We start from the raw sequence: 23,739 nt of genomic DNA on the forward strand, positions 1-23,739 counted from the left end.
CATGTAGAGCTGATAATATTTGAGTAAATTGTGGTCATTTGAATTCAAACAACTCTCAAACCCATTCACTGAGAAAACGGGGCTCAAAGTTTCTCACCGGAGAGCCCAGAGTCACAGGGGGGCTCATTTGCATCTCATTGAGATAAGCCCTCCCCCCCTACAGCTGTCACTAAGCATCAAAGCTGTAGGCAAATAGCAAGACATTTAAGAAATGGCTAACTATTTCACATAACACTCATTAACATTTTTTTTTTTAACACAATGTGAGAGTTTCAATGTAAATACCTGAAGTGCTGATAACTCTTGATCTTTGGAAGCCGTCTGAAGAAGGGACTCAGATGCTTCTGCCAGTCCAAGTTCTTGACAAACACTTTGCCATCCGCCGTTCCAACAAGCTGTGGGATATTGAGGTGAGACTCAGGAGAGCCGTTTTCCACTACCTGATGACAAGGGCGACAATGTAAAAAAAATGAGAACAGAAGAAACATATATTAAGCAGAGAGCAGCACTGAAGTTTTGCCAGGCTAATGTTTACACATTACAGTAGTCAAATAATATAAACTAACCTCAGCGATGTCTTCCAAAGTGTCAACCCTGGTCTTCATGTATGCTCGCTTGATAAGTCCAAAGCCGCAATCAGGGGAGAATTTGGTGTGGCCAGCAATGAGGAAGTGGATGTCCATTGTGTGGTGAAGCTTGGCCCCGGCTGCAGAGGGTTGGACGGAAAGTGTATCTGTAATAGACAGAGAGAGAAAAGGAGATTAGATTAATACATATGACATTTGATTAAGACGTATATGTCTCTATAATTGCTATTCTGCATTTGCACTATTAGTAGTACCTGCTGTGCAAAGTCAAAGCTGTAATGCATCCTGATGTCTTTGCTTGCTGGCGGTGAGGGTCCAAAGACAGCACATTAGATTCTGTTGTAGAGATCTGTGCGTGGCCTGCAGCTTCTGATGTGTGGGAGAAGCTGTTTCCACAGTGGGGCTCACTTGAGATAACACTGCTCGTAAAAGCAAAACACTTGCAGAACAGCACACCAAAACATAAACATACACTCGAGTTTAAAACCGGCGCACATTAAAGTGATTAAAAGCGGGTGTTTTAGTCGCAAAGCTTACCTGGTTCAGCCGTCCTGTTGTCTCTCCCAACACCGTGCACAGAGACACACAGGAAGCTGATAATTGCCAGGCAAGCGCGTGATTGGTTCGAGTGACGCAGTGCGTGCGTGACCAGAAGTGGTATCGGGAGTTGTAGGTTTTTCCTATTTCTAGTTTTTTTATTTTCTAAAACTAACGCAAAACACCATAAAACACACACAAAGCACAACCCACACAACCCACGGGTCAAGAAATACTACATAAGTATATAATTTGTACAGACAAAACGCCGAAAAATAACCCGATAACATAGCAAAGTTTAGCTTACAACTTAGCTCCGAATAGCTGCGTTTAGCTCCGGGCTGTGGGGGTAACAGCCGGTTTAGCACCATAAAACACACACAAAGCACGACCCACACAACCCACGGGCCAACCCACGCCGAAAAATAACCCGATAACATGGTGATAACAGCAAGTAGTCACATTAAGCCCGTATTGCAGAGTGCACTGAAGCAACATGTTAGCTTAGCATTAGCTCCACCGGAGCAGACAAGTACGATTCTAAAGTGATCACGAGACCGCCTTAAAACACAGCGTTAAAGCAATAATTTAGTAATAAAGTAAAAGTGTACCTGAGTAAACAGTTCCGTTGCAATGTAGTCCAGGAAATGTAAGCTCTGAAGACTGTGCTCTGCAGACGGTCTGGAGTAATGAGAAAACACGGAGCACGCAGCTGCCATGCGGATCACAGCTGATTGGTGGAAAATGTAAACAATACGTTGGCTAGAAAAAGGTGACGCCCCCCAGGAGAGCAGGAAAAAGACCCGAAAACTCCACATTTTTAACAGCTTAATGTATACGTTTAAGACAACCAATAGTGTTATCTGAAGCACACAGGGGCTTATTCATAACTTCAACTAGCACGTTCTGCAAAAAAACGAAAATCACACATTTGAAAAAAAAAAAAAAAATTGTGGTTTATCTCAGTTTCACCGAGGCCGACATGTACCGGCATTAAGGCTGCGACGCCACATTCTCCGCCTGTCCGCAGAAGTCCATTGCATTACAGCTTCGACTTTGCACAGCAGTCACTATTTATTTCATATACTTTACTTAACTTCACTTTATTAAATGTACAATTTAGTGCAAATGCAGAATAGCAATTATAGACGGTTACTGTATGAATAGACATACATGTCTTTATCACACGCAATAATGTCACATGTCATGTGCATATAACTGATTTAAAGAGTGTTTATTTTACCATTATTATTAGTAATATTTTGTCTTACGCTAGCTGTTTTTATTATCTTATTTTTCCCCTCCATTCCTTATTGAGAAATGAGAGGTTCTGTCTATAGGATTGTTTATATTGTTTACATTGTTTATATAGAGGTTCTGTCTACACTATTGTTTATAAGAGATCTTCTACTGAGAGTGTTTTTCAAACTTCCTATAAGTTATCTGTTCTTTTCCTCTGTATCTACCTCTGTATCTGCCTGCGTTGCATCAATGAAATTTCCCCATGTGGGACAATAAAGGATTATCTTATTTTATAGGAGATTTTGTTTATAAGAGTTCTTCTATTAAGAGTGTTTTTTAAACTTCCTATAAGTTATCCGTCCTTTCCTTCTGTATCTACTGCGTTGCAACAACGAAATTTCCCCATGTGTGGACAATAAAGGAATATCTTATCTTATCAAATGTCACATGTCTTAATGTAATTCCATCCCTCTCTCCCTCTGTCTTCTACATATATCGTCATCTCCCTGCTGCACCGCTCTCTCTCTCACCTGGAAAAGCCTGGCAGCTCTGTGAGGATCCTGTTCTTTGATCTCTCCAGCGCCTTGAACACCATCCAGCCGCTGCTCCTGAGGGACAAGCTGGAGAAGGCTGGTGTGGAGTATGACCTGGCAGAGTGGATCCTGGACTACCTCACAGACCGACCCCAGTTTGTGAGAGCCCGGAACTGTGTGTCTGACACTCGGACCTGCAGTGTGGGGGCGCCCCAGGGCACTGTCCTCGCGCCCTTTCTCTTCACCCTTTACACTGCAGACTTCAGACACGACACGGACAGCTGTGTCCTGCAGAAGTTCTCTGACGACTCTGCCATCATCTGACTCATCACGGACGACGATGATGTGGACCACAGAGGACTGGAGCAGGACTTTGTTGACTGGTGTCAGCGGAACCACCTCCTCATCAACGCGGGGAAGACCAAGGAGATGGTGGTGGACTTCCTCACCAGTGAACATCCAGGGGAAGGGACATTGAGAGAGTGGACTCATACAAGTACCTGGGTGTTCATCTGAACCACAAACTGGACTGGACTCATAACACAGACGCAGTGTACAGGAAGAGCCAGAGTCGGCTCTACCTCCTGAGGAGACTCAAGACTTTTGGAGTGACAGGGCCACTCCTGAAGACCCTCTACGACTCTGGTGGCATCAGCCCTCCTGTACGGTGTGGCCTGCTGGAGCAGCAGCATCACAGAGAGGGAGAGGAAGAAGCTGGACAAAGCCATTAGGAAGTCTAGCTCCGTCCTGGGCTGTGCTCTGGACTCGGTGCAGGAGGTGGGGGACAGGAGGGTCCTGGCTAAACTCACATCTATCTATCTATCTCACCCTCTGCAGGACACTCTGTCCGCTCTGGAGAGCAGCTTCAGTTAGAGACTGATCCACCCTCGCTGTGTGAAGGAAAGGTTTCGCAGGTCTTTCCTTCCTGCTGCTGTCAGACTTTATAACAAACACTGCTAGCCCTGAACATGGGCAATACTGATTTAACCTTGTGCAATACTGTCATATTCATATGCAGTACTGAATTAACCATGTGCAATACCGTCCTATTAATGTGCATACAACTGATGTAAATAAGAGTGTTTATGTTTACTGTTTTAGTATTATTTAGTCTTATGCTAGCTATTTTTACTTTACTTTGTTTTATTATTAGTATTTTATTTTAATTTTTAAATTGTATTTATTTTTTTCCCCTCCATTAAGATATGAGAGGAGTTTTGTTAATACGAGTTTTTTTGTTTTGTTTATAAGAGTTCTATTACGAGTGTTTTTTTAAACTTCCTATAAGTTATCTGTCCTTTCCCCCTGTATCTACTGCGTGGTAACACCAAAATTTCCCCATGTGTGGACAATAAAGACCTATCTTATCTTATTTTGTTTTACTGTGCCATTATTGAATGACTGTGTAATTACTGTCACTATTAGTTCTTGTAGATTTCTAGGTAGGTTTCTGGTCGTGTGTCTTGTTTAGTGCTGGAATAATAGAAATATTAAAAAAAAAAAAGTTTAAAAAATGTCTGAACGCTAGAAAATGCTGATCTGGAGTAATTCTCACTTTCTTCTTTGCCGGAGGCCATTGACTGCGGGCCTACTGCTATTATACAATGTTCTATTTGGGTATACATTGAATTAAACTGGGTAACATATATAGTAAACGTAGGATCTTATAAACTCAGGAGTGACTTATCCGCAGGCTGTCACGGGAAAAGCAGTGTGCTTTTTCTTTTTTTCATCAAGCCCTGACATCCGCCAGTGTTTTTCCTCTATGGGCGCGCTTATCTCTCATCACATCATCGGTGGGAGGGGTCACGTCGGCTGGCCAATGGAAGTGGTCAGTCAGCTGTACCACGTGTTAATACTCCTCCCCCATGCACCGAGATTACTTCCTCCTCAACGTGTACGTTACCACGGTGACGACAGATCCCGGCCAGTGATTGGCGGAGCCTGTATAACGTCAGCGTGTTGTCGGGAATTCCTCTCCCCAAAGAGACCCGGAGCTGTGCTCATTCGCTGCTGAGAGAAGCGGCACGCACATAATCCACGTGAGCGTCAGCTTCACCGTCGCTAGTGTTGTCTCCGTAGACGATGCGTGCGTCCTCTTCAGCTGCACGGCTTTGGGTTTAAAGCAGAAAGCCACTGAAATGTCATGCGTGTCTTCTTTATGTGCGGTTCACCTACGAAAGATTTGACAGCTCCGTGGCTAAGGTGACCCGAACAAGGCCGACTGAATGTAAGTGACGCTTATGAAACATTCACTCAGCTATGATCAGCTATGAGGGATGGCTAACGCTAATATCAATGGTCAAACTGTTGTTTACGAGCTGTGGGGACCTTATTTATGCTGCTGTTATTATGACATGATCATAACACCAATAGCGGTTAACGTCTAGATTGCCTAATGTCACATTATTTTAGCGAAATAGGCCTTTGTCAATTTAATTATCTTTTTTGGTCAGTATAGACTATTTAAAAACAATATAGGCTAAAATGTTAGATGTAACATTACGTCTAGTAAACCTCTGAACTTTAAATAACTTGTCTTTGTTTGTTTGTTTGCTACAGTTAGCTACATTTGTAGCAATTTAGCTTACTCCTGCTTCCGTAAACATGTTGTTAGATGTATACATGCTTCAACCAGAAATATGTGTGTGTTTCATTCCTTACCATGGTATTCAGTCACGTACTACAAATACTTGTCGATTTAATTATTCCAAATAACAGGCTGCTTCTAAAAGGTATAGCTCCCCTGTCACAATGACCACACAGTGTCTGGTTAAATGTGTCTCAGAAACCCAATCATATGACAAAGTTCACATGATGAAGAGTTTTACTGAGGGCTGCAGAATAAACACAGACTGCACATGAGGCAGTTTCTCATCCTCACACCTTTGGAAACTGGTTTGTTTCAGGTTTGCACAATGTTCCTGTTGTTCATGTAACAGTTCATTAGCTATTATATCTGTTATTTGAGTCTGCCCACCTGGGTCTGTTTATTTGCTCCTCACTGAGTTACCATACTCCTGGACTGTTACGTTGTTGACCTTTGAAGTTCATACAGTACCATACAAGGGATTAGTGCGAGTGTGGATGTACAGGCTCAGATGTCTGAGCTGCTGGAGCTGTGTGAACTTGGCAGGATGCCTTTAAATAGATAAGCAGTGTATCAGTACATGACGGTGTCATCCTGGCTAAGGTGAGTTCAGGTCTAAAAGGTGAGGCAGCAAAATTACACACTACATCACTACACATAAGTGATGTGAAAAGATGAAGAGAGAGCCGATGATAAATCATTACAAAACAGGAATCACCCTGGCTTATGTTGATGAATATACTATTACATTTCTGCTTCTCCTACCCGATGCTAAACCTTTATTCCACAGCAAAATACCCTCTTACAAACATAAATTCTGCCAATAAAATAAAATATTTCTTTCTTTCTTTTGCAGAGTCTGCCATGTTTCCTGATGCTCTGGAAGCCGCAGGGCAGGCGGAGGGGCTGGCCCTATCCTCTCTGCACCCTCCACTGGAGTCTGAGGAGGAGGAAATAGAGACATCAACTGAGAGAGGGCCAAAGAGGCGAGGGCGCTACCGACACAGCCTGCAACTTTTGAAGCCTTTCAGGCTAACGCACAAGTTAGTAAATATTTACATCTTCTCAGTCTGATCTTTTTAAAATATTTTAAATACTATGTATGGTTCTTTGTTATACATTAGCATAAAACTTCCAACTTCTCTAGAGTCTAGGGAAACCCTACAAAGGCACACAGACCTGCTACTTCTTTCCACTTGACACTGCAGTCTAAGATTTGATAAACTGCTCTGGAGCCTTTTTCTCATGGCTCTTTCATATTTTGTGAAGGCCATGCAAATGTTTGTTCAAACCTACCATCCAACCTGCAAAACAAACAGCTGCTCCAGTCTCAGCTGGCCATACAGATCCACACCCAACATGACACCTGTGTGTGCTAGCCTCGCACCTATTTTCATGTCTTGTATCTATTCTAGGCACCAGCACCCTGTCGACAATGCCGGCCTCTTCTCCTTCATGACTCTGCACTGGGTGTCTCCACTAGTCCGCAAGGCCTACAGGATGTCCAGCCTGTCTGTGGATGATGTGTGGGGTCTGTCTTGCCATGAAGCCTCAGAAATAAACAGTCAAAGGTGAGGTATCTGCAGCTCAACTGAGGTTTGCCAGATTAAAGTAACCGTTTTGGTAAGATGGTGCCACACAGTATTTCCAGTAAACACACATTTGAGTGAGACATTGGAGTAAAGGTGTGGTCCAAGGTAGAATGCATCGAATACTTTTTTAAATTAAGATTTTCAGGTTATATTGTTGGCTTTATTGGACAGGAAGATGTAAGAGTGACATGAGTGGGGAGTGACATTTAGCAAATTGTTTGAGATTGGATCAATCGCAATACGGTCAGGATGCTCTGATTTAGATTATTGTGCAGCTCGGATTTTACGAAATATTTTTTAAAGGTAAGAAAAGTAAAATACTTAGAGGACTTGAGAAAGCTGATATCCCTTTGTTAGCCTTCATATGTGTCCATTTCAGATAAGTCCCTAAGAAAAGCCGATTGCATAATCGGTATAAGTATGTAGGCATTTTTAAGTGTTATTTATAATAGAGCATGTACTTAGTATTAGTATATGTAAGGTGTATGATGAGATTATGGTGCTGATATAACTAAGTGCTTCCCTCTGCCCTTTTTGAAATTGTCCTCAGTCTAGTGTTGACAACATGTGTCCTTTTGCTTTCTGCGATGCTTAAACTTGCTGTATCTCTAAACATGCTGGGACTGGGTGTACGTTAGAGATAAGTTGGACATTTGCTAAGAATAGTGGGGATTAGAGATTACAGTAGTAACAAGTGCCTGTGTGGTTATGTCATTACCCTGTGTACACTGTGACGCTGTCACTTTCATTAGCTGTCATTGACAGGAGCCTGTCTAGTACAGGCTTTGAGATCATTGCACAATGTAGCTGCCAGTGCCAGTTGTCACAAAGTTTGAATTCCAAGTAACAACAAAAGCCTATAATTAATTATCTTATTAGAGGCCATTTTGGCTTTTAGATGTTGCTGAAAGAAACCAAGTTCTTTTCCCATTACTGGCATGAGTCAGCCATGACTTTGCAGTATAAAGAGGAATGACTATTTGAGGACGTTGTTGCACTGAAAAGTGTTTAGGTGTAAATAAAAGGCTGTGGAACAGGGCCCAGAGGTTTTGTGTTGCTTTGTGCACTGTGGAAACAGGAGAGAAAAGACAAACTATTACATTGACGCGGGTGGCCAATAGTTTGGATGAGTGCAACTGAACTGGATTAGTGGAGGACTTCACTTGGTGTCTACTTAGTGAGAACAGTTATGCAATGCTGATGCAACGCGTGGATGACGAAAAGACTTAAGTGTATAAAGCACCCTGGGAGGGTTGACACTTGATGGTGCTCAATGAGGTGCAAACTTTAAATGTAATGTTCAATCCAGCACACACAATATCCTGCCCCATCTGACGACGCTTTAGTTTAACTTTGTTATTCCTTTTGTGTTATTCTTCCTGAATCCTTTATTCTCATTCATGAGCATAGCCGCTGGAACATCATTTTTGAAGGGGGTGCAGTATTTATTTAATTTTTTTTCTAAACATACAGTTGCATGTGTTTATCTGTAACTTCTGGACCCATGTAACTCGATATTAAATGAGCAAGATACACCAGAGACACGCTGCTCTCCGATTCAGCTCATGCAGCCTCACTTTACACACACACAGACACACACGCAATTGTGCCTTTTAAGTGTAAAAATAATGCCCTCACACATTTGCGATGGTCAACAGGGTATATGCCAAAGTAATACGGTGCAACAACAATAACTCACTTCAGAATCCCTGCAACGCACTGCGATTTCATAAATTTAATCATGCTCAGATTTTTTGTGATACCTTCTTCCCAGCTGCCAGAAGAATGTTCCAAAGATATCCGTCCATTATGTCCATGGTTTTGAGGTCAAAATGCATAGTTCTGAAATTGAGTGAGAGGAATGTGTCAAAAATTGCATTGCCTTGTTAATTTCTGTCCTATATTTTCGTGCAACAGGAATGTCCCAAAACATAATAATGGTTTCCCCCTTGACAACCACAACCTCTCCAACATTCAGCATTTCCCTGTGAATAATGAGCACTTTGACGTTGTGTTATGAATTAAAAGGGTCACATTCTTCCAACAGGATTCTTTCCAAACATTTAATTTTGAATTACATACCGTACATTTTCCCATTCTTCGTTCATCAATGCAAAATTACCATCTTTCCCATTTAATTTTTAAATACTTAGTAGAGTTGTAGAGTCCAGATTGTAAATGTATTTATATAATGCTATTGCACATAATGCTATTGCACCCTCTGCACTTGTAGTTCCCGCCGATTATGTTCACGAGTGCCACTCTTTTATAACTAAACAAGAGTGGGAATTGTCCTTGTGTTCAAATTGCTGACAGAACCTATTTGTTATATGCTAGACTACACCAGTGTAACACATTTTCATTTGCAATGGGATCTAATTTGAAATGGTTTAGGATCCCTTATTCAATGATTCATCAGCCTTATCTTAATGTCTGTCATAAAACGCTAAAAACAATCAGATTCCTATTAATTTTTTCATCACTAATCTAGCAATTAATGTTTAGGGAAGAAACAACTGACTTCATAGTAATTATTTATTTTAATAATCAGTTTGCAACCACCATCTATAATATATGTATTTTTTTTTCTAAATATGTTATTCCAGGCTTGAATCCTTGTGGCATGATGAGCTAAAAAGAAGAGGGCGTGAGGGCGCGTCCCTGACCAGAGTGTTCTGGCGGTTCTGCCAAACTCGTATGGTAGTGGCCATATTTTCCTTACTCCTAGCAATGGTGGCAGGCTTTGCTGGACCTGTGAGTACTACGCCCATTCTTTTATGCTAACACAGAATTGATGTTGAAACAAAGCACAAATGTGGCTTGTATCTGATCTCCATAAAGTTGGTGCGCACCGTATATAGGTTCTCTGCACCTTGTTTATGGATACTTGTGGTCTAATCAGTATATGCCAAATCACTGTTCAATTTACACGGTGCTCCCACTATTATACTTCACTAATAGCGTTATGTGGACTTAGCTGTCACACAATAATAACTTTGACATGCATTTCTTTTAAGCATGCCATTTTCTGCCTTGCCTTCTGAATCTACATAGTTTAGTTATTTCTTCATGTACAAAGTGGATTTAGCCTCTCATGTCTAAAATGTAAACACTGTTCTTCCTAGAGCTGGGTTTCGATTCAAATTTCAAGAATCGATTCGATTCCGATTTTTACGTTTCAAAATCGTTTTTTTCCGATTTCTCAGATCCCATCCGATTCGCTCCGATTTCGATCTGATTTCCGATTCGATCCGATTTCGATTCGATCTGGGGGTTAATGTTATTAAAAATTAAAAATGTATTTGAACCGTTTCCTTCACTTCATGACTGTGTAGAGAAGCAACATATTAAAACTAGAATTATATCAATATTGAACAGCAAATCTTACAAGTATTGGTAGTTACTGATGGCTGGAAGACTGATGAAAAGGTTAAGGGTCAATCTACCTTCAAGAAAGATAATCCAGGAGTCCTGAATTATCTTTCTTGAAGGTAGATTGAAGTTCACTGAGGGAAATGTAGAAAAGAATTTTAATTAAAATAAATAAATAAATAAATTAAAAAAATAAAAATAAATAAAATAAAATCGATCTTTGGATGTACAAATCGATAATCGGTCATTAATGTGCGAATCGATTAAAAATCGGAAAATACTACTGAAAATACTACTGAAGTAGGCTCCCTTCTTTGACCCTTTTATGCTGGTTTTGATGAGCCTTTTTTAGAGTATTTCTTTGTGGTCTGTGCTCCCACCAGGCTCTCCTGATCCGCTCTCTGCTGGAGTATTGCCAGAGTACAGAGAATGACATAACGTTTGGCCTGTCCCTGGTGGCCGGGATCTTCCTCATGGAGCTCACTCGCTCCTGGTCTTTGGCTCTCATGTGGGCCGTCAACTACCGCACTGCAGCACGCCTCCGGGGGGCTGTCCTAACCTTTGCCTTTCAGAAGATCCTGACTTTGCGCAGCACAAAAGAGATCAGTCCTGGAGAGGTAGGAGTTTTGATTGTGCTAAGCCACCAAGAAACCTAGAAACTTTACAATACATTGGATAGGCAATACACAGATGGATGATTGATCTGGATATCATTTTACCACACACCCAGCCACAAGGAGGACATTCTGTCGCAAATTAAAAAACTATCGCTGACTGACTGAATCCTGCTTCACAATTTAGAACATGTAAAAGTATCTCTCTTTCGTCCTCTAGCTGATCAACATGTGCTCCAGTGATGGCCAGAGACTTTATGAAGCAGTGTCCGTGGGCTGCCTGCTGGCTGGGGGGCCTCTTGTGGGGCTGCTTGGTCTGTCCTACACTGCATATGTCCTAGGACCCACTGCCCTTTTGGGATCTGCTATATTCATCATCTTCTACCCAGCTATGGTACAACACAAACTAAAATATTGTAGTTTTCTGTATTCATGTGACTTGTGTTGATAAATTATTGCATTTCAGAATATTTATACTAAAGGTCTATTACTTTTAAGAATATCAAAATCATTTTCAATGAATTCCACTTTTGAACGCCAGAAGGTGTGCATTCAGAAATTCAGAGCAATATCACTCTGAATTTACATAAAGTTGACTTCTGCTGCGCTCCGATCGGAGCTCTTTGTCACTTCCTCTAATCTCCTCCCTCCGCGAGCCTGCATTGGAAATTATTGGGAGTCACTCAGGTCACTGCTGGTGTGAGACTGCTGTTCTGCTGTGTCCCTGCGCCTGATGCCCCTAGTTGGACGCCTATGCATCTTGAAGACAGATGCTTCGGACGCACCTCCTGGACACTCTGGACTGAAAAATAAAGTGCATCCAAGGTGTCATCTGGCATCTGGACTCCGGTCACAGACTATTTGAGACAGGCAGGAGGCTACGGTCCATCCGGACCAGAACCTCCCGCTACAAGAACAGTTTCCCTCTGCCGTTGGACTCATGAACACTTCTTAAACACCTGTCACTTTGACTATAATTTAATCAATCACTCACAGCGCTGTTCACTTTTTGCACTACATCTGTAAATTGAACTGTACATTGTGTGTACATAGTAAGCTTATTTTTTTATTTTTATCCTACAGTAGATTTTGTTTGCTTTTCTTTTATGCATGCCTTATTTGATTTGATATAACTTGCTTTTACTATTGTTCATTGTTGTATGTTGCACCGAATCACCAAAGAAAGTTCCTAGCCTGTGAATTTTGTTCACTGACAATGGCAATAAATCTGGTTCTGATTCTCAACACAATTGAGCTTACTTTATAAAGTACTTTGTAATTTGATTTGAGATGGTGTTAGACTCTGCCATGTAGATCTATTCATGGTTGCCCTTTGTACAGACCTCCGGCAAGGCTAATAAGATTGTTTGCTTTCAGTTCCTGTTAACTCTTGTGTCTTTTGTTCCTGTCTGGACAGATGCTTGCATCAAGACTCACTGCGTATTTCCGAAAAAAGTGTGTGACAGTGACTGACCGCCGCGTGAGACTGATGAACGAGATTTTAGGCTGCATGAAGTTCATCAAGATGTACTGTTGGGAAGATGCCTTTGCCCAAAATGTTCACAGTGAGTGGAAAATAAGATTTTGCATGCAGTGCACAGTGGATGACATCATATCAACACATCTGATTTCAGTAGAATTGCGTTTGGTTTGGAGGACTGACACAATTACGTGTTAAATCATAAAGATTCAGATTTGAATTACAAATATATTTGTTTTTCATTGTTAGTAGTTCTAGTTTTAAACTAGGCTTTTAAAACTAAGCTAGCGGTAGTTTAAAATGCACCTTAGCTTTTAAAGTTCAAATGAAATTACCGTACACTCCAACAACAAAGAGTTAATTAAGTTGTTTCCTCATTTTGTGAGTTGAAGAGACTTATTAGACTATTCCTTCCGCCATTTATAAAGGGGAGATCATCCAAAATCCATTTTCATTCGTTCTCAAAGGCGGAGCCTCCCTTCCAGTCACAGCCTGCTTCACTCCTTTGGCTCAAGGTTAATTTGCCAGATGTTGGACCCTTTGAAACCTCCAATAACCATTGCAGCTCTTTTTTACTGAATTGATAAAAGATGGCCTTGTCTTGTGTGCCCACCTTGTGGTGGTTATGGATCATTTTCTTTTTATCATTACACAATTCTTTTGCTAACTCTGCCAGCAAGATGAATTCTTGTGATTAGAACTCAATTCAGCGTGCCACACATATCAATCTGGTGTGAGCCAGGTTACTTATTTGGGCATCTGACTTTTCTTTATATTTCAAAGAATGTGAGTGGTTAACATAATACAGGACATAAGGGTTTATAAACAAGATAAAAGCGTTGTCAAATTTGCAGGTCTTTGCATCCACTGAACTTAACTTGAAAATCATAATGTGTGCATAGTGGATTCCAAACTCCAATGGGGAAGGGGCTCTTTGGGGTGCTTGACTTGTCCTTTAATGGATATAGGGCCCTTGTTCACTTTTCTAAAATTCAGACAAAATAATCTAGTGTCTTGTGGTCTGTGAATGATGATTTTCCCCTGTATGTACTTGACAGAGGTTCGGTCTGAGGAGAGGTCCATATTGGAGATAGCGGGGATTGTCCAGAGTCTCACGTTAGGGGTGGCTCCCATAGTGGTGGTGATAGCCAGTGTATGCACTTTTACACTTCACATGGCACTGGGCTACGACTTAACTGCTGCTGAGGTATTTATGATAGTGTACTTTATATTGAAACATCACAGTCTTGTTGTTTAACTTAAATCAATGTTAACATCCAATTAATCACATTGAATTTGACACATTTCCATCTTTTAGGCGTTCACGGTGGTGGCGGTTTTCAACTCCATGACATTTGCCTTGAAAGTCACTCCTTTAGCTGTCAGAGCTTTATCAGAAGGTTCTGTTGCTGTTAAAAGATTTCAGGTAAGAAAGAAATGCACGTGGTGTGTGAAATGCACATGGTATAATGTGTTCACCAGTATATGAGGTGCACAAAATGTTCTCTGACCGTTTTGACAATTTCACATGTCCATAAGAAATATTTCCATAGACTCGGCAAGAGTTATGTAAGTGAGTATTTGTCAGTACTGTATGAAATGAACAAATGTCAAGTTTGGATGGGAATCATTTTTCCACAGGCATACAAAAGCCAGTTCAAATGTCAGATAATAAAAAGGGTATTTTCTTGAGATTGATCAGCCAAATTCAAGTTAGTCAATGCGATTCTTTGTTAGTGTACTATTAGACTAACACCGTACTGACACTACAGTGGGATAAATGTGATAAATGCATGTAGTTACACAGCAGCGGGTTATTCCATGCCTCTTTTTTTTAACTTTTTATTTCGTTTTGCCTGTTGACTACAGACATTTCAGAATTCTCACAAAATGTTCAATGTATGGAAAATTACCTCAATATGGGAATGGTGTGAATGTGCACAGGAATAAAAATACCATAAGGATTTTAACACAACTACTAAATCACAAATATTCTATCTAGTGCGTGAATATTTAACCATTTATATGTGCCTTTCTGTGTTTTCGTTTACAGAGATTGATTATGATGGAGGATCGACAGGTTTTACAAGTAAAAATGGATGATCCTAGTAACGCAGTAGAATTCCAAGGTGCTACACTGGCATGGGAAAAGGCAAGCTCACCAGTGGCACAACCTAACCCTCCATCCAAGAAGCCAACAAAGGGACGGGGCATGAAACGTGTGCTGCGGCGGGAGAAGCTCAGCTTGTACATTTCCACGGAGGATTGCAAAGGGACCAAAGAAAGCCCCAATGCTCAGAGCCTGCTCACAAACATGGAGCAGGAGAGTCCTCAGAGCACTATATCATCCACTCAGAGCATACGGCCACCACTCCACAAAACCTTACATCGCATCGACCTGCGCATCAAGAGGGTAACGACTCCAAAGAATTATTTTCTAATCATTTTATAAAGGTCTACATGCCCCGTAAGCTTGCCCTGCAAACTGGATTCATTACATTTCATTATCAATTTCTAACAATGTATCAAGGGTAAAATACTGTAGATAAGGTGCTAAACATTCATTTAGCCAAAACAGTGTTATTTTATTTTCATAGCATGTTTGTTGGCTGCTGTGATTGTCTATAGCGCTGCTGAATGCTTGTTGAATGTATTTTCCTATCTTTCTTTAGGGTTCCCTGGTTGGGATTTGTGGAGGTGTTGGCAGTGGAAAGAGTTCCCTTCTTACTGCTCTACTTGGACAGGTACTTAAACATTAAACACTTTATGCTGGTTGTACTCATTGGCCAATTTCACTTTCAAAATCTTATTCTCTGTGAAGGATTGTATCTGATTGAAATTAGACCCTTAAGTGTGATTTTAATTTTCTTTTAGATGACACTTTTAGAAGGAAATGTAGCTGTAAGTGGTGGATTTGCATATGTGTCTCAACAAGCATGGATCCTAAACCACTCACTACGAGAGAACATCTTGTTTGGAAATGAGTTTGAACCATACAAGTAAGTTTAAAAAAAAATGTGATTAAGTAGGGAGAATGAAATAACTTATTCTTCTGGGTTTCCAAAGATATAACTCGGTCCTCGAAACCAGCTGCCTTCTCCCAGATCTGGCAGAATTACCATATGGAGATATGACAGAGGTACAGTATCATACATTTCTGTGCTTGATGATCTTTTTTTGCTATTGTTACTTTTTCCACTGCTTTAGCAAAAATACAAATTATTTGAAAGTGTTTATTCTTTAGATTGGGGAGAGAGGCGCTAACCTGAGCGGAGGGCAGAGGCAGAGAGTTAGCCTGGCCCGGGCCCTTTACAGTGACCGGCCTATTCTTCTCCTGGATGACCCTCTCAGTGCTGTTGATGCGTGTGTGGGCTCACATGTCTTTAATAAAGCCATTAGAGGAGCGGCCAAGGGCAAAACTGTGCTCTTTGTTACCCACCAACTGCAGGTTAGTGTCTGGACTGTGCATCTCATAAAACAGATCCAAGAAAAACATTCTGTGACATGTTAACTACTTTCTAACTTGTAAACTTTTAACATTTTCAGTATTTGCCTGAGTGTGATGATATAATCCTCATGAATAATGGGCAGATTGCTGAGCATGGCACCCATGCACAGCTAATGGAGAAAGGCCGTGACTATGCCACGCTATTCAACAGTATGCAACAAGAGGTAGGCCCAGAGGCACTGAATGCAGTTGGCCAGAGTCAGCCATCTTTTAGCTGGATTACATAATACATCATACGTTACTGCAAAATATTATTCATGGTCATGTAGACCCAGTGGCAAGGAAATGCTAACACTACCAGGTCCTTCATTATTTATTTGTGCATTGATTTTGTGTTGTGTTGCTAAAGACCGTGTCACAAATAAGGCTAATTAAATGACTTGCAGGGTTGGTGCCAAAGTGATTTACTGTGTATTTTACCTGAGGGGACATGTTTTAACTTGAGCACATTCTTGTTTCCTAGAATATTGTAAAAGCCAATTTGAAAAACAAAGGGAAGAAAACAGGTGCAGAAAAGCCCCAAACTCATCTGGATGTTGTCAAGGTCAAACCAAAGAAAGAGACCAGCAAGCAAGGTACAACACATGTTCATCAGTATGGACCACTTTGTAAGTGAAAGGAATTCCTCTTGTCAATGCCTGTTTTGTATATTTGTTTTAGTACAACTGATGAAAGCTGAGGAGAAAGGGCGTGGGGGTGTCGCCTGGTCTGTGTACGCTTCCTACATAAAGGCAGCAGGTGGTCCACTGATCTTCCTCATCAACATCCTCCTCTTCTTGTTCACCACCGGCAGCATAGCCTTCAACAACTGGTGGCTGAGCTATTGGATCAGGCAGGGCAGTGGGGTGAGTTTGTGAGCCTTGTGATCTTTTGTGTGTGTATCCTATGCTGTTTGCCTCCCACAAAAATGTGCTGCCTGTGCTTCAGTGACTGTTGTCAGGCGACCGCACATTAAGCTGAATGTGCATACATTTAAAAGCTTGATTTAAAACTAAGCAGGTGGATGTTCTTTTTAAGGAACATTGCTTAGATTGCTAGTATGCATCTACTTCTGTTAAAATGTCATTTTTAATTTAGCCCTCAACACTTTATGGTATAGTAATGTGTTGCCCCATCTGCCCTCAGAACACATCTCTAATCTTTACAAATGAAACTACATCAAGCAACAGCATGAGCCTGAACCCCAATATGCAGTTTTATTCCAACGTCTACATCATATCAATGGGAGCTGTTGTGACTCTGAAGACTATAAGAGGCCTGGTATTTGTAAAGGTGAGCGGTTTGACTTTGCACGTGTTATGTTATGTCAGGGCTTCTTTAACACATGGGAATCTGATTGGAGACTCTTAAGCTTATACACCTCTAATCCTCCTCATCGGGCACAACCCTTTCTTCTAATTCTTCACAACAAGTGAGATAAAACGTGGTGGAACTTTGTGAAAATAATGTGTGAATCAATTCTATAACTACCTTTTTTATGTCGCTTGTTAATGAAAAGACACAAGAGGTTGTGTCACTCAGGTTTGTGTGCCTTTAGCAACAGGTCAATGCCTCCTGAGACGTCACATCTTATAATTCCATTGCTAGAATGTATTTGTCACTTTGAATTTCAGTAAATGCTAAGCATCTTTAAACAATTCAAGCATGATATACAGTACTTTCTACATTACTTTAAGATCAATAATAATCCTTGCATCTGCTCTATGGTTTCTGTTATAGTATATATCATTTTTAATCATCATTTCACATGTTTGCGGCTTGCCAACATTTCAATTTTAATGTTGAGACTGTTGTTGTTTATGTCTGACAGTGCACGGTGAAAGCAAGCTCCAAACTCCACGACAAGCTTTTTCGACAGATCCTCCTCAGCCCCATGCACTTTTTCGATACAACTCCTTTGGGTCGTATCCTGACCCGCTTCTCCAGAGACATGGATGAGGGTGAGCTTTGATTTGTATTGAGAGCGAAATCTTCCCTTTAGAGAGAGGCCGGTCTTTGAAGTGATTCTGTCTGACTCAATGTAGTGCTGAGGTACAGTGTGATTTGACATGGTACATTTAGCCATTAGAGGTGGTCTGTAATTTGCATTTGACTGATAAGCCAATTTCTGCTCGTAAAACCTAATGGTCTAGGATTGAATAATATATCGTACAGTGTTATATATATAATGGTGAGTCTGATATGGTCTATATGTCTGTCTCACAGTGGACGTGCGCTTGGCTATGCAAACTGAAATGGTGCTACAGAACCTGACATTGGTGCTGTTTTGCGTGGGAATGGTGGGGACAGTCTTCCCCTGGTTCCTGCTTTCCATTCTGCCCCTGGGAGTCTTTCTCTGGATTGTGAACCGTGTTTGCAGGTCAGTTCTTTATTCATTTATCTATTTATTTATTTATTTAAGGACATAGCATTCACATGAAGGACGAACCAGATGCAATGTTTTAAGTGTATATAGCAGAATATCCTAAGTTTCAACACCTGTCCATTGGGACAATTTAGAGTTGCCAATTTAAGATGGGACATGGTGTTCTTATAAAGTATCTTTGGATTTAGGCGCCTGTAATTTCTGTTATCAGTTCAAATAATGTGGTAATGAACTTTAAATTATTTTCAGAAGCATATAAAGTAAACATGTTTGTGAATATTTGTATTAAATGGGGTTAGAAAATACTTCACACGATTATTGAATTTATTGCACTGCTTGAAATTACATTCTGCCCCTAGGTGTTTTGTGCGCTTTAGTCATTATTTATGGCAGAATGCAAGAACTATGTAATAAAAGTAATCCACAAAGGAGTAAAGAACACAGGAAATCCGTTTCCCTTGTTACAGTGATCAAGTGGACTCTCATTGTGCTTTATTGTTCTGCTTTAAAATCAAATATTCAATATTAGATGCATAAAGTGGCAGGATACAACCGTGCGTCTACGAGTGGCAGCTCGTAGACGCACGGCGTAGACTTTTTAACACCAAAGCAATGGAAGGAGTACTTTTACGGACTACGACAGAGTCTGAGGACAAAGCACTGGAAGTCAAGGCACTGGAAGAAGAACTTTTAGGACTACGACAAAGTCTAAGGAATAAAGTCTGGCGGTAATGCAACACTCGGATGTCAACCGCCATAAAACAACAACAACAACAACAACAACAACAACAACTATTCTAGTCACAAAGACATATCATGACCTCATGGGCTTTGTAACACCAAAGCAATGGAAGGAGTACTTTTACGGACTACGACAGTCTGAGGACTACGACAAAGTCTGAGGAATAAAGCCTGGCGGTAATGCAACAATTGGATGCCAACCGCCATAAAACAACAACAACAACAACAACAACAACAACTCAACAGTTTTTTTAAAAGCTGCTTGTACTTGCATCCAGAAGTAAATGCCCAGTGAATAAACATGTGTAGCTACTCTACATCACAGCAAGGAATAAACTTTGTTTCCTCTACTACTTGAGTGAGAAAAGTAAATGATTTATGCACATTTTAAACTCTGACGCACCATTGGCTCAAATGTTGACATGTAGAAATGTACCAACCACATGTTGACCCAAAAATCCTCCAAGCTCACACTACCTTGTTAAAGACCAGAGCGTACCCACCAGTCTGTGTGTTTATATGTATATATATTTATATAAGTGTGAAATGACCATAGCTTTGTCAGATAATTTATCTGAAACGGCATTTGTAAAACCTTTTTCATCTGCACAAATCTGTATAGGTAGTCAAAATTAAATCCTGTTGTTGTTCTTCTCAGAGTCCTGATTCGTGAGCTCAAGCGCTTGGAAAACATTAGCCAATCTCCATTTACATCTCACATTACCAGCAGCATACAAGGACTGTCCACTATCCATGCCTATGGAAGAGGACAAGACTTTGTTCTAAGGTGGGTTCATAATTTTTTTTTTTTCTTAAGACTGTGATATATATTCCCCACAACCAGTTAAAAAAAAAATTACCCCATTATATAGTTTTTGACTAGGTCGGTGAAAGCGCCAAACTTCATTCTTGTACATCACAGTGGGAAGGTCTGCGGTGCGTTGTAGAAAATAAGGAAACAAGGGCGTGGCACGTCGGTGAAACAGGATGAGTGAGCTTGAGCGAGTCGCATGCACAAGCTTTTTAAAGGCGCAGGATGTCACAAGACCTCCACCCGCACACAAATTGAGATACACAAATGTAAATTTGACCACTAGACCAAGTCAGGAATCTTCTTAAAGAAGAGATTGGCTTGGTAGATACATAATACTCACTCTCACAAAACCAAAATGTCAGTTTGATAGGGGATTGCAAAATAGGAGTCGGTGCTTGAAATTATTATGCCCCAGTAGAACTGCACTTAAATTTACTGTCTGAAAAATAAAATATATCTCGGAGGTAAATGTTTTGTTGGTTACTGTTTGGGATGCTCTTAAAGCATTTGTGATCGACGATCGTGGGTACTGACAGCACATATAAACAAAAATTAAATTAACTTTTCACAATAGCATGAGAACGTGGTGCCATTATTCAACTCCAAAGACGTGATTATTGTCAGCTGAAAGGACCAAACGTTTTTTAAACCAATCCCAATGATGAGGTTCAACATTTGTGGAATTCTATTTTGGATATATTTTTCAAAACTAGTTGTGTTCACATTCTAGAATTTGATTACGGTTAGTCATAATCTCAGATGGCGGGCGGGGCCTGCATAACTCTTTGGAAGATTTACTAGTTTTGAAAGAAACAAAATAGAATTCCACAAATGTTGAACCTGATCATTGGGATTGGTTTAAAAAACGTTTGGTCCTTTCAGCTGACAATAATCACGTCTTTGGAGTTGAATAATGGCACCACTTTCTCATGCTATTGTGGAAAGTTGATTTAACTTTTGTTTATATGTGCTGTCAGTTTTTGTTTTGAGTGGATAGGCCCAGAAATTACAGATACCGGTAAATTAACCATAAACTAGGTCAAAAAATCTTCAATCTGACAGTTAAACAGGGACCCGACCCCCAGCTCAGTTTTGAAATGGTGTCTGAGAAATGGGAAATTTTGAATGTTTAATTGTGCAAGAGTCTGTTGTTTTTTCAGTGTACACCTCACTGTTATTGGTGTTTATTTATAATATATACTTTTTGAATATACTTTGGGAGAATATATGTTAAATTATTTTTCTTTTTCATTTTTTCAGATATCAAGAATTATTGGATACCAACCAGGCCTCCAATTACCTTTTCAGTTGTGCAATGCGATGGCTTGCTGTGCGTCTGGACCTGATCAGCATCTTTCTTATCTCTGGTGTAGCACTTCTCATTGTTCTCATGCGAAACCAAATACCTCCAGCTTACGCAGGACTTGCCATCTCTTATGCAGTGCAGGTCTGTAAACACATCATGTACATATTAGCTTAAGTGGGTTTAAAATAGTCTAATGACTTGTTTCCTTTGACTCTCAGTTAACAGGCTTGTTTCAGTTTACTGTGAGATTAGTTACTGAGACGGAGGCTCGGTTTATATCCGTTGAGAGGATCAACCATTACATAAAGGTAAACATTTTTATTGCTAATGTGAGTGTGGAATAATAATTATGCTTCTGCAAGGAACAAAAGAGTGACTCTGTTGATATTATTTGTATATTCTTTTTTCCTCAGTGTTTGGACAGTGAGGCTCCCAGACAGAGTCCAGAGCAGGCTGCTCCTGCCCCCTCCTGGCCCCAACAGGGAAAAATCACCTTTCAGAATGTGGAGATGAGTTACAGGCAGGATCTGCCTCTGGTGCTGAAGAGTGTGTCTTTCAACATCCTACCACAAGAGACTATTGGCATAGTGGGTCGCACAGGATCAGGTATAGCTGACTCTTTTGCTTTGCTCTTGACTCCTTGTATTGTATATAGTTCATGGTTTACTTTGCTTCTACAGGAAAGTCCTCTCTGGGCGTCGCTCTCTTCAGGCTTGTGGAGCTGACAGGGGGGTCCATCGTCATAGATGGAATCGATATAGCTCAGATTGGACTGGATGACCTCAGGAGCAAACTAGCTATCATCCCTCAGGAGCCTGTTCTGTTTATCGGCACGGTCAGGTAATCTAGTTATTTTATGTTCGTACTGATCTATCAGTCTATAATGGGCTTTTTGATTTTTTACCTTCTATAAACCAACATAAAAACAAATCAGTTTATGGTATTGCCTTGTTTACCCCTTTATCAAACACCAGGCAACAAAGGAAGAAAATTAATTATAATTGTTAATTACAAAAAACTGGAAGTAAAGAGAAAATCATGGATTTCAATGACTCAAAGAAAGAAATGTTGGCTTGAGTAAAGAGTTTAATGTATTACTTTATATACTTTTATGTTCACTAGGTCTAACTTGGACCCTTGGGATCAATACTCTGATTCCGAAATATGGGAGGCACTTGAGCAGACTCATGTCAAGGAAATGGTGAGTGACACTTATAGTGTCAGTAATAGAAAAAAAAGATCTCACATTTAGGTAAGAATCTAATTTAGTTTTCTCTATTCCCAGGTGAACCAGCTGCCTCATTCCCTCTTCTCAGAAGTAACAGAAAATGGAGAGAACTTCTCAGTTGGAGAGCGGCAGCTGCTCTGTGTAGCTAGAGCCCTGCTGCGCAACAGCAAGGTACCCATTATCACTCAATGTAATTATGTATTAATATATCTGTAGTCAAATGTATCAGTCAATCAGTCTAGCAGCAAAGCCAGTTGAATTCATTTTAATCATTATTTATTTTTGCCTTACTTTTGGTGGTCTTCTCCTCATGTTTACAGATTCTGATTTTGGATGAGGCAACGGCAGCTATTGATACAGAAACCGATCGTCTCATTCAGGAGACAATTCGCTCTGCGTTTGGGAGTTGCACCACTTTCATCATTGCTCATCGTCTTAACACTGTCATGAACTGCAGCAGGGTCATGGTACTGGATCAGGGCCAGGTGGGTCCAGTGCATCAACAAACTATCACTTGTTTGAGATTTGTCATAATCCCACTGTTACCAAGAGTATGATACTGTTCATATTTGCCTTTTGCTTGAAGAGGCATAGTTCTTACTATTACTGAAATGTGTAACCTTTAAAACATGTTTAAATGCTCTGAATTACTCAGAATTAACATATTGCTGATTTTTATCACCTTGTAATAATTCTGTTCTCTTTTCATAGATTTTGGAGTTTGACAAACCTGCTTTCTTGCTGGCAGATGAAAACTCAAGATTTAGAGCCATGATTGAGGCAGCAGAAAATCAAAGCAGCTAGTCCTGTATGTAGTAGACTGGAAAATCTTTACAAAATGGATGTTGCACGAAGTCCTGCTATAGTGTGAGTGCATTGCTCTGCCAGGGCCTAGTCTGTGCAACATTAAGTTTGAAAACCAAAGACAGTTCATGAATCATTAGAGGCCAGATGGGTAATAAGATAAGATAAGATAAGATAAGAAAACTTAAGCAATAACAATGATACCTTTTTTACATAATAGATGGCTGTGTACTTTGGCCCATCCTTTTGTTTTCCTTCAAGAGATTAATAAATTGTATATTATTTGTATAAGAATGCTAAAACAGAGTGCTGAAATTCACTGTGAAGGAAGCTTAGTACAATCATTACGCTCATATTATTTGTTGATCTAATTGACAATGCTTTTCTGTACAATATGAGATTGTAGGTACATTATACTACTGGATA

General features: G+C 40.4%; 1 protein-coding gene across 2 annotated transcripts; it reads left to right on the forward strand.

Annotated features, from left to right (window-relative positions):
• The first annotated feature begins 4,907 nt into the window (after positions 1-4,907).
• LOC140350013 (ATP-binding cassette sub-family C member 5) lies at positions 4,908-23,464 on the forward strand. Of its 2 annotated transcripts, none has more exons than XM_072436077.1 (29): positions 4,908-5,129; positions 6,346-6,532; positions 6,905-7,060; positions 9,688-9,835; positions 10,837-11,070; positions 11,288-11,461; positions 12,485-12,632; positions 13,606-13,754; positions 13,866-13,973; positions 14,601-14,960; positions 15,220-15,291; positions 15,422-15,546; positions 15,614-15,686; positions 15,792-15,995; positions 16,094-16,219; positions 16,519-16,630; positions 16,716-16,900; positions 17,181-17,327; positions 17,866-17,995; positions 18,261-18,414; positions 19,820-19,948; positions 21,236-21,422; positions 21,500-21,589; positions 21,695-21,887; positions 21,962-22,121; positions 22,404-22,482; positions 22,567-22,680; positions 22,830-22,994; positions 23,221-23,464. In XM_072436077.1, exons 2-29 carry the CDS (start codon positions 6,354-6,356, stop codon positions 23,311-23,313), a joined length of 4,194 nt encoding a protein of 1,397 aa, XP_072292178.1. In that variant the 5' UTR covers positions 4,908-5,129; positions 6,346-6,353; the 3' UTR covers positions 23,314-23,464. The 2 variants fall into 2 exon arrangements, with proteins under 2 accessions (XP_072292178.1, XP_072292179.1); XM_072436078.1 differs by having other exon boundaries at positions 4,956-5,133; positions 6,348-6,532.
• Positions 23,465-23,739: the final 275 nt, after the last annotated feature.

Source organism: Eucyclogobius newberryi, unplaced genomic scaffold (assembly GCF_026437365.1).
Source record: "Eucyclogobius newberryi isolate DKJ021-1_F unplaced genomic scaffold, fEucNew1.0.hap1 SCAF_11, whole genome shotgun sequence".
NCBI lineage: Eukaryota > Metazoa > Chordata > Actinopteri > Gobiiformes > Gobiidae > Eucyclogobius > Eucyclogobius newberryi.

Excerpts from the sequence above, each read along its gene's own strand:
- LOC140350013 (XM_072436077.1), top strand. The coding sequence starts at position 6,354 with ATGTTTCCTGATGCTCTGGAAGCCGCAGGGCAGGCGGAGGGGCTGGCC. Across the intron at positions 14,961-15,219 it reads TCGACCTGCGCATCAAGAGG|GGTTCCCTGGTTGGGATTTG; the intron begins GTAACGACTCCA and ends ATCTTTCTTTAG. Across the intron at positions 19,949-21,235 it reads GGACAAGACTTTGTTCTAAG|ATATCAAGAATTATTGGATA; the intron begins GTGGGTTCATAA and ends TCATTTTTTCAG.